General features: G+C 42.5%; 1 protein-coding gene across 1 annotated transcript in view; it reads left to right on the forward strand.

Moving 5' to 3' along the window:
- LOC117530232 (putative mediator of RNA polymerase II transcription subunit 26) overlaps positions 1-16,896 on the forward strand; it is a 792,446-nt gene that overhangs the window by 187,357 nt on the left and 588,193 nt on the right. The window contains exon 3 of the mRNA XM_034193160.1: positions 1,855-2,091. Coding sequence (XP_034049051.1) covers positions 1,855-2,091 — 237 coding nt within the window. The remainder of the gene's footprint in view (positions 1-1,854; positions 2,092-16,896) is intronic.

Raw genomic sequence — 16,896 nt, forward strand, 5'->3', positions numbered from 1 at the left:
TTTGACCCCCTAAAACAAACAAAAAAACATCACTCATTCGTTTTATCTTAAATTTTCACCCTCGTTTCCACACCAGGAGCAATATTCGGGAATAAATCGAAGCAGCTCGTCAGCTCACCTGAAGAGGTGGATGCGCTCCTTTTCATCCGTGCAGATCAGCAGCCTCCGTGACGTGTGCGCGCTGACAGTGTGAATGAAGCCTGACACGGTTTATAACGAGTCAGACAAACGACTCTCCTCCAACCGGGATGTGCAATTGTCATTAAACCATGAGAAAGATCTGATGTGCGCACCTCCATGCGCCTCCAAAAGGATCCCCGCCAAACTTTGGTGTCATTGATTTGATTACTTTTGTCCCGTTTTAAACCTCCGAAGAGTTCTTCAACTTACTCCAGCAAAATACACGGAGACAAAATAAAAATAAATAAATATAACCCAAACGTCGTCATCACCATCATCTCTTCCTGACTGACAGCAGCTGCAGCGTCTCATATATCACTGACTGTAATCTAACGTTCCTGCATTTTTATAGCAAGGGCTAAAATTCCGGCGCCCAAAAGCCATTAATTTTGGCAATGTTGATTTGCCAAATATTCATTAATTTTCCCTAGCAACTACATGCAATTGGTTATTTCGCTGCACTTCAAGGGCGCTTTGAATGAGCGCCCAAGACGAGGAATGATACATTCTCTGCTTCTGTCGGTGGAAATGCACTGTTGAATGAGAATCAGTTGGAGGAAGTGTTGTTTTAATCATTCATATTACATGTAGGCACATACTATTAAGTAAAACTGACATTGATAATACTTTTTAAATATATATATTATGACTTTTCCCCTCCACATTTAGGAGGGCAGGGCCCGAGCGCCCCCTATGGGCCAGCCGCCACTGGTCATCACATTTCCATGGCACGGCATTTAAAAGGAGGATTCTCTCGGTTTACAGACACATGAATGCTGTTGGAGCTGGATTTGAGCAGAGTGCCATTTAATGAAAGAAAGTCATCGTATTTCCTCAATGATCATGTATCGTCCTCACAACGAGCACGTCAAAGAACTCCCATCACACATACTCAGAGGGAGGGAGAGGGACAGAGAGAGTTGGGGGGACAAGACAGAGAGAAAGAGAGAGAGCCCTCCAGATTAAAAAAAAGTTGGCAACAGCTCTGTCACTTCCAGAAGTGGCTGTTCCTCTCCAATAATCTCTGCTATTTTTGTGTGCTCCCATGGCAGATTATGTGTGGCCCATCACCCCCCCCCCCCCCCTCATAAATGTCTTATGTGAGGAGTCTGAGCAGTGACTCCAGTGACTCATCTGAGAGAAAACTGGGAGGAGCCTTGTCATCTCACTAGAATACAAACACAACGCCCTGTGAGTTATGCGAGGGAGGAGCGCCACCCAGCAAAATCAAACAATTTGTCTCGTAGTTGCCTTTGGCAGGATGAGATCAGATCCTTACTTTGATGAGGGGGGTTGGACCAGCTGTCTGTCTGGGTGGTTCTCATTCAGGACCTGAGAGTGTTCTGTGACCAGACAAAGTGCAGCTCGCAGCAGACTGCGCTCAGCTGTGATTGTTCGTGGCACATTTGTACAGGTTTTTTTTTACAAACAAGGTGACGATGATCAAACTTTAACAAGTATCAAACATTTCTTCAACTGGACTGAACCTCTGACTTGTGTGAAAGCATCATCTGGGTCCAGATCAAGAATGTGAAAAAAAATCTAAACCAAGGAGGCTTAATGTGTTATTCCACAGTATCAGTTCCATCAGTGCAGTAACTTCATGGTGACACTGCTGCTGGTTTGTCTTCACTCTGACAAATGTTGTTCTTCATATTATTTGCTTCCTTGCAGACATGTTGCAGCAGTTGGTGATTAAAGAAGAAATGCTCCCTGAACAGCAGGAGTTGAGTCAGAGTGTCGACCAGAAGGATGTTAAACAGGAACGAGAGGAAGTCTGGACAAGTAACGAGGGACAGCAGCTTCACTGGCTGGACACTGAGAAGACCAAGTTCCGTTTTGCTCGTGTCCCTGTGAAGACTGAAAATGATGATGAAATACCACAGTCATCACAGGTTCTTCAAAACTCAGGTATGAATTGATCAAAACTCTGTGAAACATCTGTTGGTGGGAGCAGGTGTTCCACTGCTATGAAACTATTTAATTACTCTGAATATGGAAAACAAATTCTCCCGACCATATATAGGAAAAATCGACCCAGGATGCATTGCGTCACCATTTGAGGCCTCATGTACAAAGACTTTAGTGGATTTTCTACTGAAACATGGTGTACTCCAAAACCCAGAAACTGGCATAATCACAAAAATATCCAGATCAAAGTGTGCGTATGCATGAATTCAAGCACGTTCCCTTTTCACGCCCCTAAAAATGTGCAAATGTATGTAAACTGGCCCTGGGAGTTGGGAATCCCCTGTCCGTCAGATCGGTCAACATGAACACAGAAAAGAAAGTACACAGAGTGGAGCTACAGATGACACGCAGGGATAGTTTCTTTTGGTACAATGTCAAATGAAATAAACATGAACCGGTAAAAAATGTTAGTGGGAGCATGTGTGTGTGAGCTCAAAGCAGTGCACACACACTGAAGTATTAAAAAAAAAATAAGGTACGCCAACTGACAGTGTGACATTCACAACATTACACTTGTTTTTTTGACAAATACTGAACACAGGGAGACAATCTGGGGTCCGAGGGCATTTTTTGGGCAGTTCACTCGCCTGGCATAAATGCTTTATTATTGCTGTTAAAAGCTCACCCTGCATCCCACAATCAAGTGGTATGTCTCTTTTTTTTTCAGGACATCCTGTACTTTGAGAATATATATGCTGTAGTGGTGTTTTATAAGTGTAATAAAGGTTTACAATCAGAAATAAGAAAGGAAAAAATAAAGCAGAAAATAATTTTCACACACATTTATTCAAAACACACACCAAACTATAATAAGCAACTATTTTGATACTTTATCTAAAAGCTGTGAATGTGAAAGTGAAAGCTGATGGAAATCTTTGTGGTGTGTCGGTGATGTATGTACGAGGTCTGTCCAAAAAATATCGGACCTTTTGTATTTTTTGCAAAAACCGTATGGATTTGAATCACGTGTGATTGCATCAGCCAAGCTTGAACCTTCGTGCGCATGCGTGAGTTTTTTCACGCCTGTCGGTTGCGTCATTCGCCTGTGAGCAGGCTTTGTGTGAGCAGTGGTCCACCCCTCTCGTCTGATTTTTATTGCGAATAAATGTCTGAACGATTTGGAGCTTTGCTGCATCAAGTTTTTCCAGAAACTGTGAGAGACCTCCAGGTGGACACCATTCGGAAAATTTAGATGGCTTTCAGCGACGATTTTATGGGGATTACACAGATTAAGGAGTACTCCAGCCGGTTTAAAGACCACCCACAGCTGCTGAGAGCGCGGCGCACTCCGAGCGCCGATAGACACGCTGAAACCCCGCTGAAACAACCAGATCATTTCCAATGTGAAGGCTTTGTTGATCCGGGACGTCGTCTGACTTTCACAAAAAAGGCAGAAGGCGTGGACATCAGCACTTTTTCGGCACATTCTACTGTTACAGGAGTTTTTTTTTCATGGAAAGAGAAGCGGAGGATTGCGCCACTGTGCCGCTCATGGCGCGGGACAAAACTACCTCCATGTTGGTCTCACAGGACTGCTTTCAGATGGGTTTCAGATGGCTTCCGGTGGCTTTTCAGTCGTGTGAATATCCGAGAAATTGAGCATGAGCTGGACATGCACCAACATGTCCTGTGAGGCTTCATCACGGCGTTGCTTTGCGCCATGCAGCTCCGTCCTGACGCGCGGAATTCCTCTGCACGTCTGTCTCAATGTGCCGAAAAAGTGCTGATGTCCACATCTTCCGCAATTCCTGTGCTAGTCAGACGACATACCGGTTCAAGACAGCGTCCAGTTTAGAAATGAACGGCACATTCCACTGTTACAGGAGTTTTTGTCATGGAAAGAGGAGCAGAGGAATTCTGCGCGTCGCGGCGGTTCCGCATGGCGCAAAGCAATGCTGTGATGAAGCCTCACAGGACTTGTTGGGGCATGTCCAGCTCATACACAATTTCTCGGATAGTCACACAACTGAAAAGCCACCTGAAAGCCGTCCTGCGAGACCAACACGGAGGTGGTTTTGTCCCGCGCCATGAGCGGCACGGTGGCGCAATCCTCCGCTTCTCTTTCCATGAAAAAAACTCCTGTAACAGTAGAATGTGCCAAAAAAGTGCTGATGACCACGCCTTCTGCCTTTTTTGTGAAAGTCAGACGACGTCCCGGATCAACAAAGCCTTCACGTTGGAAATGATCTGGTTGTTGCAGCGGGGTTTCAGCCTGTCGATCGGTGCTCGGAGTGCGCCGCGCTCTCAGATGCTGTGGGCGGTCTTTAAACCGACTGGAGCACTCCTTAATCTGTGTAATCCCTATTAAAATCGTCGCTGAAAGCCATTTGAATTTTCCGAATGGTGTCCACCTGGAGGTCTCTCACAGTTTCTGGAAAAATTTGATGCAGCAAAGCTCCAAATCGTTCAGACATTTATTCGCAATAAAAATCCGACGAGAGGGGTGGACCACTGCTCACACAAAGCCTGCTCACAGGCGAATGACGCAACCGACAGGCGTGAAAAAACTCACACATGCGCACTAAGGTTCAAGCTTGGTGGATGCAATCACACGTGATTCAAATCCATATGGTTTTTCCCAAAAAATAAAAAGGTCCGATACTTTTTGGACAGACCTCGTATGTACAAAATAAAATAAAACCTGACTCCAGGTATGTTTTTGATGAGAATATAACATCATAACTTTGTTACAAGGAAGGTCAAACGTTGATGTTACATGATAAAGGCCTTTTAATAATAACTCACTTAAAGAAATAATGGCAAAACTCACATGTAAGTAAAAAACAAAAAAGATAATAGATTACTAAAATAATCAAGTTGCAGCCCGAGTTTGTTTTACGAGTGAGCATTTTACCGATTTAAATGTGAATAAGCCAGTTTTGAGTTTCTCAGTGAGCATGCGTTTTCAAAATGGGTGACAGTGTTACTTTGTGCACAGCAGAACAACGTTGTCAATTGCTTTAGGCCCAAATTATGTATTTTATTGATTGTACTGCCAGCGACACACCCTTTTGGCACATGTACCGGAATACAACAGATCAAAATACTACAGAAGACAAAGAATTTTTTTCTTGACAGTTTGAAGTGAGTTGTATTTGTTTCAGAGGGCTTCATACCCATTAAAATTCACCTGAATATACAAAATTTGACTCACTCTTTTAAAAATGTTCTGGGGGAGCACCCCCAGACCTCCCCAGAATCAAGACTACATGCTTCCCCCCACCACCCTTTTATGTACCTTTATGTTCAGGTTTTGCATTCTTTTTATGCTTTGTCTCTCTCTCTCTCTCTCTCTCTCTCTCCTTAGAGGCTATTTAGAATAGATTTGTGTAATGTTATTTATTGAGGGAAAAAAAGTGTTTGTTTCTCTGAATGTTTGTATAATATTTCACCTGTTCTCTTTTTGTAACACTAAAAATCAGCTAAAGGTTTATATTTATATTAATCCTTAGTAGCACTGTCGTAGCATTTCTTAAAACTACAGCCAGTCAACAATTTCAAACATTTTCATTCTCTGTGGCCCAAAATTAGTAAAGTTTGATCTTCATTTCAGAAGCATTTTGGCTGTAAACCAGTGAAATCAGGCCTTGTGTAGTTATACTCTGAATTTAAACCCAAATTATCATCATTTTCACTGATACGAGGTCTGTTAGAAAACTATCCGACCTTTTTATTTTTTAAAAAAACTATATGGATTTGAATCATGTGCGCTTGCATCAGCCAAGCTTGAACCTTCGTGCGCATGCGTGAGTTTTTTCACACCTGTCGGTTGCGTCATTCGCCTGTGGGCAGGCTTTGAGTGAGCACCGGTCCACCCCTCTCGTCAGATTTTCATTGTCAGGGAAATGGCTGAGTGATTGGAGCAGCGCTGAATCAAATTTTTCCAGAAACTGTGAGAGACAGCCAGGTGGAAACCATTCGGAAGATTCAGACGGCTTTCGGTGAGGATACTCTTGGCGTCACACAGATTAATGAGCGGTACAACCGGATTAAAGACGGCCCACAGTGGCGGAGGGCGCGCCGCGCGGCCATCGACAGGCTGAAACGACCAGATAATTTCCAAAGTGAAGGCTGTGTTGATCCGGGACGTCTTCTGACTATCAGAGAAATTGCAAAAGAGTTGGACATCAGCACTTTTGCAGCACATTCCACTGTTACAGGAGATTTTGTAATGAAAGACGTGCGGAGGAATTCGTGCGTCGGCAAGGCGCACAACAAAAAGCACATCCGTGTTGGAAGTCTCAAGTTGTGACATGTCCAGCTGTTACACAATTTCTCTGATACTCACTCGACTGAAAAGCCACCGAAAGCCGTCTGAATCTTCCGAATGGTTTCCAACACGGACGTGCTTTTTGTTCTGCGACATTGGGGCTCTGTCCCGACGCGCGAATTCCTCCTCACGTCTTTCATTACAAAATCTCCTGTAACAGTGGAATGTGCGGCAAAAGTGCTATGTCCAGCTTTTCTGCAATTTCTCTGGTAGTTAGACGACGTCCCAGATCAACACAGCCTTCACTTTGGAAATGATCTGGTCGTTTCAGCCTGTCGATGGCCGCCCTCCGCCACTGTGGGCCGTCTTTAATCCGGTTGTACCACTCCTTAATCTGTGTGATGCCCAGAGTATCCTCACCGAAAGCCATCTGAATCTTCCGAATGGTTTCCACCTGGCTGTCTCTCACAGTTTCTGGAAAAATTTGATTCAGCGCTGCTCCAATCGCTCAGCCATTTCCCTGACAATGAAAATCCGACGAGAGGGGTGGACCAGTGCTCACTCAAAGCCTGCCCACAGGCGAATGATGCAACCGACAGGCGTGAAAAAACTCACGCATGCGCACGAAGGTTCAAGCTTGGCTGATGCAAGCGCACATGATTCAAATCCATATAGTTTTTTAAAAAATAAAAAGGTCGGATAGTTTTCTACCAGACCTCGTATATTTGATTTTAATTCAATTTTCCTTTTTTTTTTTTTCAAATTAAGTGCTTTACTCAAATTATACTCTTAATTCCAAATTCTGGCCTCACAGTTTCTTTTAAAGAAAACTTACATTTTGCACACAACACATGTCTTTCAAAACATCTGTTAACTGTTATCAGTAATACACAACATGATTATCTTCTGGCATTTGCATATCATCATAGCAGGTTATGAGCACGTTATTGGTCTTTGGTAAAAAATTTCACGACAAAGTGATCCTCTAACCTTCTTGCTGTGAGGCGTCAGTGCTAACCACTAATCCACTGCGTCGCCCACTGTTCTAAATCATATCAATTTGTTTCTTTGCAGACATGCAGCAGTTGTTGCTGATTAAAGAAGAAATTCTCCCTGAACAGCAGGAGGGGAATCTGAGTGTTGACCAGGAGGACATTAAAGAGGAACAAGAGAATCTCTGCATCAGTCAGCAGGAGCAGCAGCTGGAGGAGGCCATCAGTAAGTTCACTTTCACTGCTGTCACTGTGAAGACTGGAAATGAGGAGGAACAAACCCAATGATTTACTGGGTTTCTCATTGCAACTGTACAAACATTGTTCCAGACTTCAGTGTGTGGAAACACCTTTAGATTTCTTTTTTTATTTTCCCCCCAATATATTTTTATGTACATAAATTGACTCTTGCACCCCCCCCTCACAGCTGTCTCAGCAGTTTTGGAGACCAAGTTCTAGAGTTTCAAACCACAGGCTTGAGAGTTATCAGAGGATCGTCAAACTGATGAGAGTGCAGAGGCTGAGCCTGTAGCCAGCAGCTCATCTGTGCACAGACTTTATCAAACGCTGCTCCTCTTGTGGCCCCGCGGCCAGAACCACTCGAGCATCTGACCAAGGTGACTGTGTCATACCACGTAGACGCTCCACCTTTGGCCAGATGGGAATGTGATGCAATCTGTGTTATAGCAGCGTTGCTAAGTGTACTGTTGTTTAATATGATTTTATGTATTTTTTTATGATTTTATTATGTGTTTTTTTGTTTTATTATTTTAGGAATTTGCCTGTACCATCTGGCAGGGGGCAGACAATGAAAGTCAGCCTATGACTGCAATTGTGTACATTTACGTTCTTATTTTTTTAATTTCTTTTTAAAAGAAAATGTTCATTAATGTACATTGTCTCTCTGACCAAATAAAATTAAATTAAGCACTGACAGCAAAAGCTGATGGAGAGTGCAAGAGACCAAGTGGAAGGGAAGTAAGAGCAGGAGTATCGGCGGTGGGTACAAGTTGTTGTACCATGGTGAGGACAGGAAGAGAAATGGTGTTGGGGTTAGCCCTGGGCGATATGGCAAAAAATATGATCACGATTTTTTTTTCATATCGTTCGATCTCAATTATAATCACGATTTTTTTATTTGTTTCAAACTGCCAGTTTTAAAGTATCTGCAATGAAAACTGAAGAAACTTCAACATTTTATTAACATACGAAGTAAAAACAAAGCAAATTAAATGATGAATATATATATATACACACACACACACACTCAACAGTAAAACAAGTAGAAAAACACAGCAACTAGCTTACACTCAAGTGCTTTTGCTGGTATAAAGGACCCAAAATAAACAAATTGCCCCCTTGGGGAAAATGAAAAAATGTAAACATTATCACTTTCAAGTAATGATTCTACATATGCTTGCAAATGTCCATAATCTTTAATAACAGTGCAGACTAGCTAGTTTCAAGTTAAACTCAATGCAAAATAAACATCTAACCATATAAATATTAGCAGCATTGAATACTGCAATTGCCTTTTGCAAACAACAACATTCCTTGTGGTCAAAATTTCAAACAGTAAACCCAACATTATATTAACATACAAAGGAAATAGAGCAAATTAAATAAAAAATATATATAAAAACTATTTTCATTCAGTGGTATTTTTGGAAGTGCCCCTCAGGGATAATGAAAACCATTATATGTAAACATCATTTTCAAGTTATGAGGCTACATAGCGTACACTGTTAAATCTTTACTTATTTCAAATGTGCATCATCTTACATGCTACAAAACACCTGAATAAAATGTGCAAAACTTGTAAACATTACACATGTTGAAATTATCTAGTGCACATTATTTAGGACTTAGGCTTAGGTTTTTTGCCAGAAAGACGAGCCTGTCTACTGCATCTGGCCTTAAAGCTGCCCTGTGGCAGGACACGATATTGCCCTCTCAGAGGGGGAGTTGTTGGCAGGAATACACAGGTACCGCCTTGCCAATAGGCTAACTTTGGGATATGTTTCGGAGTGGGTCTTCCACCATGCCAACGGATTGGTTTCACTGTCTGCATTTGGCGCTTGCAGATAACTGTTTAGTTCTGCCTCAACAGCCTGCTGGTCAGTTAGACCAGAAGTAGAAACGGAGTAGGGCTTTTTGAAAAAGCTCCCCAGTGTTTTCTTCTGTATTTTTACTGGTGTAGCTGACGTTGTAGCTTCTACTGCTGTAGCAGACCTACAGTGTGATGTCTTCCATTCATCCAACATTTGAGAGACAGCATTGGCCCTAACAGTCTCTACTTTGTCAGCCTGGATGTAGTGAATCTTGAAGCGAGGATCTACGAGGGTTGCCATGCACAGGAGGTCATCAGTAGCAGCATCATCAAATTTTTCATTTAGGTAGCTGGTGACTGAACCCTTGATGGCCTTGGTAAGGTCTGTGTCAGTATCTGCTGGCTTCAAGACCTCTTCATTGAAGAGCTGAAGGACAGGTTTCACACAAGAGACACTAACATATGCTTCTCCTGAAAGGGCATCAGTAAAGTCAACAAGTGGATTTAGGGCCTTGTGGACAGACTCCAAAACATCAATGTCCTGCCATGTTGGAATCAGATGCCTGTTTTTTCGATCATCTGATAAAACCTTTGCAATAGCCTTCTCCTGCTCCAGTACTCTTGCTATCATGGCATGACGAGACCCCCACCTGGTAGGGGATTCTGTAATCAACCTGTGCTTTGGCAGTTTGAGTTCATCTCATCTGAGCAGCTGCTAGTGCCCTTTTCTTTTTCCATGAGTAAGAAAAAGTACTGACCACTTTTTTGGACACAGTGATGGCTCTCTCAATTCTCTTGTCCTTCATGCTTCCCTCTGGAGAAAAGTAAAAGTAAAAAAAAAATATATATATAATAATAATAACAAACTTTTAATATAAACACAATATCATAACAGTTCACATAAATTTTGAAAAATACTTTATATCTCAAAATATTCAGGAACTATTAGCAAAAATTATTAAGGGACAGCCAAAAACTTGATATGTCAAACAGATATAGCATCAGAAAGAATAGTAAATCAGTAAAATAATAACCAGTATCATTCTGTTATTTTGAAAGCTAAACATTAATATGGAACAACTTTCTTTTTTACTCACCTATAGCTGAGTGCAGCCGGTGACCAAAACACTGCAACCGAGTCCAGCGTTTCAGAGCAACAGCTTTTACTATGTTGGCTCCGTTATCTGTTGTGATGCACACCTGTTGGTCTTGGCCCAGGCCCCATGATTCCAGTGCGTCCTCCATCCCCTGACTGATTATTTCGGCAGTGTGGTCCTCTGGAAAATACGCCGTCTACAAGTACCTGCTTTGAAGACCCCACTCCTTGTCAATGTAATGTATTGTGAGACTCAAATAAGGCTCCGATGTGCGACTTGACCAAAGGTCACTGGTAGTTGCAAAGTATTTCACATCTTTAAACTCAGTCTCCAGCTTTCCTCGGCATTCATCATAAAGCTGTGACATTGCAGTTTGAGAAAAATATTTTCTGCCAGGGATTTGGTACCTCGGGTCCAGCACTTTGATTAAATGCTTAAATCCATCTTTCTCCACTGAGTTTAAAGGCATCATGTCTTTTGCAAGGCAAAAAGCAATTGTGTGTGTAATAGTTTTTCTCCTCTTAGAATGTTGCTCATATGGTGCAATGGCTGCAAAAGATGACACGATTGATTGCTGCTTTGGTTCGGTGGCTGCACCACTCGAAGTGGCAGAACTGCTAATGCTACGTGTGCTGGAGGCAGTGGCAGACTGTGAAGACTCCGCTCGCATGTTCATGCTTTCCGTATAATCACTTGGGTGGTACTTCTTCAGATGATTAAACAGATTTGTTGTGTTGCCGGTTTTTGAGGGCACTGACCGCCGACATACCTTGCACATTGGCTTAATTTGCTCCGTGTCACTTTGGAGATATCCAAACCAATGCCACACAACCGACGTTGAGTGACTTTTCTTCCCAACAATAGCGTCATCTTCGGAGAATAACTCCAAGTCATGGCTGACATCTGTTTCGCTCACTGAACTCAGTGGTTTCGCTGCTCTCAGCTCCGCGTTTAACTCCATGTTCGCTCATGCTGTTTAGAACGCGAAACAGAAGCGAAGAAGTAAAAGGTCGTCTCTGATTGGCTGTTGTCACGCATGTGACCACGTGCTTCTTCTTCATCGAGTATGATGGTGGTTTGCATCTGTAGTGTTGCATTGGCGCCACCAACTGTATTATATGTGTATTGCAACAATGTGCACGTGTAATCGAAAAATATGCTCAGAGCTGATCATCGTAATCGACCTGAAATTTATCACGATCATTGATCACGATCACATAATCGCTCAGGCCTAGTTGGGGTCATTTTAAAGGAAGAGTATGTTAAAAGTGTGTTGGAGGTTAAGCGAGTGTCTGACAGGGTGATGAGTGTGAAGTTGGAAGTTGAAGGGGTGATGATGAATATCATCAGTGCACAGGTAGGTTGTGAGATGAAGGAGAAAGATTTCTGGAGTGTGTTAGATGAGGTGGTGGAGAGTGTGCCCAAGCATGAAAGAGTGGTGATGGGAGCGGACTTCAATGGGCATGTTGGTGAAGGGAACAGAGGTGATGAGGAAGTAATAGGTAGATATGGTATCAAGGATAGAAATGGGGAAGGACAGATGGTAGTTGATTTTGCAAAAAGGATGGAAATGGCTGTGGTCAGTACCTACTTTAAGAAAAGGGAGGAGCACAGGGTAACATATATGAGTGGAGGAAGGTGCACACAGGTGGACTACATTCTTTATAGGAGATGCAAGCTAAAAGAAATCAGAGACTGTAAGGTGTTGGCAGTAGAGAGTGTTAGACAGCATAGGATGGTTGTTTGTAGGATGACTTTAGAGGTAAAGAAGAAGAAGAGAGTGAGAGTTCAACAAAAGATCAGATGGTGGAAGCTGAAGGAGGAAGACTGTTTTGTGAAATTTAGCGATCAGGTTAGAGAAGCACTGGTTTGAGGGGAAGCAATTTTTGACAACTGGATAAGTACTGCAGATGTGGTGAGGGAGACAGCTAGGACAGTACTGGGTATGACATCTGGACAGTGGAAGGAAGATAAGGAGACTTGGTGGTGCAATGAAGAGGTCCAGGAAAGCATAAGGAGAAAGAGGTTGGCGAAAACATTTTGGGATAGTAGGAGAAATGAAGAAAGTAGACAGGAGTACAAGGGGATGTGGTGTAAGGCAAAAAGAGAAGTGGCAAAAGTGAAGGAAAAGGCATATTGTGAGCTCTACAAGAAGTTGAATAGTAAGGAAGGAGAAAAGGACTTGTACCGATTGGCCAGACAAAGGGACCGAGCTGGAAAGGATGTGCAGCACGTTAGGGTGGTAAAAGATGCACATGGTAATGTGCTGACAAATGAGGAGTGTGTGCTGAGAAGGTGGAGGGAATATTTTGAAGAGCTGACGAATAAAGAAAATGAGCGAGAGAAAAGGTTGGATGATGTGGTGAGAGTAAATCAGGAAGTACAAGAGATTAGCAAGGAAGAAGTGAGGGCTGCTATGAAGAGGATGAAGAGTGGAAAGGCAGTTGGTCCAGATGACATTCCAGTGGAGGCATGGAAATGTCTAGGAGAGATGGCAGTAGAGTTTCTAGCCAGATTGTTTAATAAAAGGAGGAGTGGAGACGAAGTGTGCTGGTTCCTATTTTCAAGAACAAGGGTGATGTGCAGAGCTGCAGTAACTACAGAGGCATAAAGTTGATCAGCCACAGCATGAAGTTATGGGAAAGAGTAGTAGAAGCTAGGCTTAGAAAACAGGTGAAGATCTGTGAGCAGCAACATGTTTCATACTGAGAAAGAGCACTACAGATGCAATGTTTGCTCTGAGTATACTGTTGGAGAAGTACAGAGAAGGCCAGAAAGAGTTACATTGTGTGTTTGTGGACTTAGAAAAAGCTTATGATAGGGTGCCAAAAGAAGAGCTGTGGTACTGTAGGAGGAAGTCTGGAGTGGCAGAGAAGTATGTTAGGGTAGTGCAGGACATGTACAAGAATAGTGTGACTGTGGTAAAATGCGCAGTCTGAATGACAGACTCATTCAAGGTGGAGGTGGGATTACACCAAGGATCAGCTCTGAGTCCTTTCTTGTTTGCAGTGGTGATGGACAGGTTGATGGATGAGATTAGACAGGAGTCCCCATGGACTATGATGTTTGCAGATGACATTGTGATCTGTAGTGAGATTAGAGAGCAAGTTGAGTCTAGTTTGGAGAGGTGGAGATATGCTTTGGAGAGAAGGGGAATGAAAGTCAGTAAAAGCAAGACTGAGTACATGTGTGTGAATGGGAGGGAGCCCAGTGGAATAGTGCAGTTACAAGGAGTAGAAGTGGTGAAAGTAGATGAGTTTAAATATTTGGGGTCAACTGTTCAAAGTAATGGAGAGTGTGGTAAAGAGGTGATGAAGAGAGTGCAGGCAGGGTGGAGTGGATGGAGAAAGGTGGCAGGAGTGATTTGTGACCAAAGAATATCAGCAAGAGTGAAGGGGAAAGTTTACAAAACAGTAGTGAGACCAGCTATGTTGTATGGTTTAAAGACGGTGGCACTAACAAAAAGACAGGAGGCAGAGCTGGAGGTGGCAGAGCTGAAGATGTTGAGATTCTCTTTGGGAGTGACACGAATGGACAAGATTAGGAATGAACATATCAGAGGGACAGCTCAGGTGGGACGGTTTGGACATGTGCAGAGGAGGGACCCTGGGTATATAGGGAGAAGGATGCTGAGGATGGAGCCACCAGGCAGGAGGAGAAGAGCGAGGCTAAAGAAGGGGTTTGTGGATGTGCTGAGGGAGGACATGCAGGTGGTTGGTGTGACAGAGGAAGATACAGAGGACAGGGTGAGATGGAAACAATTGATCTGCTGTGGCGACCCCTAACGGGAACAGCCGAAAGACAAAGAAGAATCAGAAGCTGATAGAGAGGACGATAGAGGACCACAACCAGCCAGCAACTCAGGTCCAAACAGTCATTTAGAACCAGATGTCAGTGGCAGGAGTTCAGATATTCTGGAACTGAGACTGACAACAGCTGTGAATACAAACAGACCCAAGAACTTCATTCAATCAATCAGTTCAATCAATTTTATTTATATAGCGCCAAATCACAACAAACAGTTGCCCCAAGGTGCTTTATATTGTAAGGCAAGGCCATACAATAATTACGTAAAAACCCCAACGGTCAAAACGACCCCCTGTGAACAAGCACTTGGCGACAGTGGAAAGGAAAAACTCCCTTTTAACAGGAAGAAACCTCCAGCAGAACCAGGCTCAGGGAGGGGCAGTCTTCTGCTGGGACTGGTTGTGGCTAAGGGAGAGAACCAGGAAAAAGACATGCTGTGGAGGGGAGCAGAGATCAATCACTAATGATTAAATGCAGAGTGGTGCATACAGAGCAAAAGGAGAAAGAAACACTCAGTGCATCATGGGAACCCCCCAGCAGTCTAAGTCTATAGCAGCATAACTAAGGGATGGTTCAGGGTCACCTGATCCAGCCCTAATTATAAGCTTTAGCAAAAAGGAAAGTTTTAAGCCTAATCTTAAAAGTAGAGAGGGTGTCTGTCTCCCTGATCTGAATTGGGAGCTGGTTCCACAGGAGAGGAGCCTGAAAGCTGAAGGCTCTGCCTCCCATTCTACTCTTACAAACCCTAGGAACTACAAGTAAGCCTGCAGTCTGAGAGCGAAGCACTCTATTGGGGTGATATGGTACTATGAGGTCCCTAAGATAAGATGGTACCTGATTATTCAAAACCTTATAAGTAGGAAGAAGAATTTTAAATTCTATTCTAGAATGAACAGGAAGCCAATGAAGAGAGGCCAATATGGGTGAGATATGCTCTCTCCTTCTAGTCCCCGTTAGTACTCTAGCTGCAGCATTTTGAATTAACTGAAGGCTTTTCAAGGAACTTTTAGGACAACCTGATAATAATGAATTACAATAGTCCAGCCTAGAGGAAATAAATGCATGAATTAGTTTTTCAGCATCACTCTGAGACAAGACCTTTCTAATTTTAGAGATATTGCATAAATACAAAAAAGCAGTCCTACATATTTGTTTAATATGCGCATTGAATGACATATCCTGATCAAAAATGACTCCAAGATTTCTCACAGTACTACTAGAGGTCAGGGTAATGCCATCCAGAGTAAGGATCTGGTTAGACACCATGTTTCTAAGATTTGTGGGGCCAAGTACAATAACTTCAGTTTTATCTGAGTTTAAAAGCAGGAAATTAGAGGTCATCCATGTCTTTATGTCTGTAAGACAATCCTGCAGTTTAGCTAATTGGTGTGTGTCCTCTGGCTTCATGGATAGATAAAGCTGGGTATCATCTGCGTAACAATGAAAATTTAAACAATGCCGTCTAATAATACTGCCTAAGGGAAGCATGTATAAAGTCCTAGCACAGAACCTTGTGGAACTCCATAATTAACCTTAGTCTGTGAAGAAGATTCCCCATTTACATGAACAAATTGTAATCTATTAGATAAATATGATTCAAACCACCGCAGCGCAGTGCCTTTAATACCTATGGCATGCTCTAATCTCTGTAATAAAATTTTATGGTCAACAGTATCAAAAGCAGCACTGAGGTGTAACAGAACATGCACAGAGATGAGTCCACTGTCTGAGGCCATAAGAAGATCATTTGTAACCTTCACTAATGCTGTTTCTGTACTATGATGAATTCTAAAACCTGACTGAAACTCTTCAAATAGACCATTCCTCTGCAGATAATCAGTTAGCTGTTTTACAAATACCCTTTCAAGAATTTTTGAGAGAAAAGGAAGGTTGGAGATTGGCCTATAATTAGCTAAGATAGCTGGGTCAAGTGATGGCTTTTTAAGTAATGGTTTAATTACTGCCACCTTAAAAACCTGTGGTACATAGCCAACTAATAAAGATAGATTGATCATATTTAAGATCGAAGCATTAAATAATGGTAGGGCTTCCTTGAGCAGCCTGGTAGGAATGGGGTCTAATAGACATGTTGATGGTTTGGATGAAGTAACTAATGAAAATAACTCAGACAGAACAATCGGAGAGAAAGAGTCTAACCAAATACCGGCATCACTGAAAGCAGCCAAAGATAACGATACGTCTTTGGGATGGTTATGAGTAATTTTTTCTCTAATAGTTAAAATTTTATTAGCAAAGAAAGTCATGAAGTCATTACTAGTTAACGTTAAAGGAATACTCGGCTCAATAGAGCTCTGACTCTTTGTCAGCCTGGCTACAGTGCTGAAAAGAAACCTGGGGTTGTTCTTATTTTCTTCAATTAGTGATGAGTAGTAAGATGTCCTAGCTTTACGGAGGGCTTTTTTATAGAGCAACAGACTCTTTTTCCAGGCTAAGTGAAGATCTTCTAAATTAGTGAGACGCCATTTCCTCTTCAACTTACGGGTTATCTGCTTTAAGATGCGAGTTTGTGAGTTATACCACAGAGTCAGGCACTTCTGATTTAAAGCTCTCTTTTTCAGAGGAGCTACA

Source organism: Thalassophryne amazonica, chromosome 18 (assembly GCF_902500255.1).
Source record: "Thalassophryne amazonica chromosome 18, fThaAma1.1, whole genome shotgun sequence".
Classification (NCBI taxonomy): Eukaryota; Metazoa; Chordata; class Actinopteri; order Batrachoidiformes; family Batrachoididae; genus Thalassophryne; species Thalassophryne amazonica.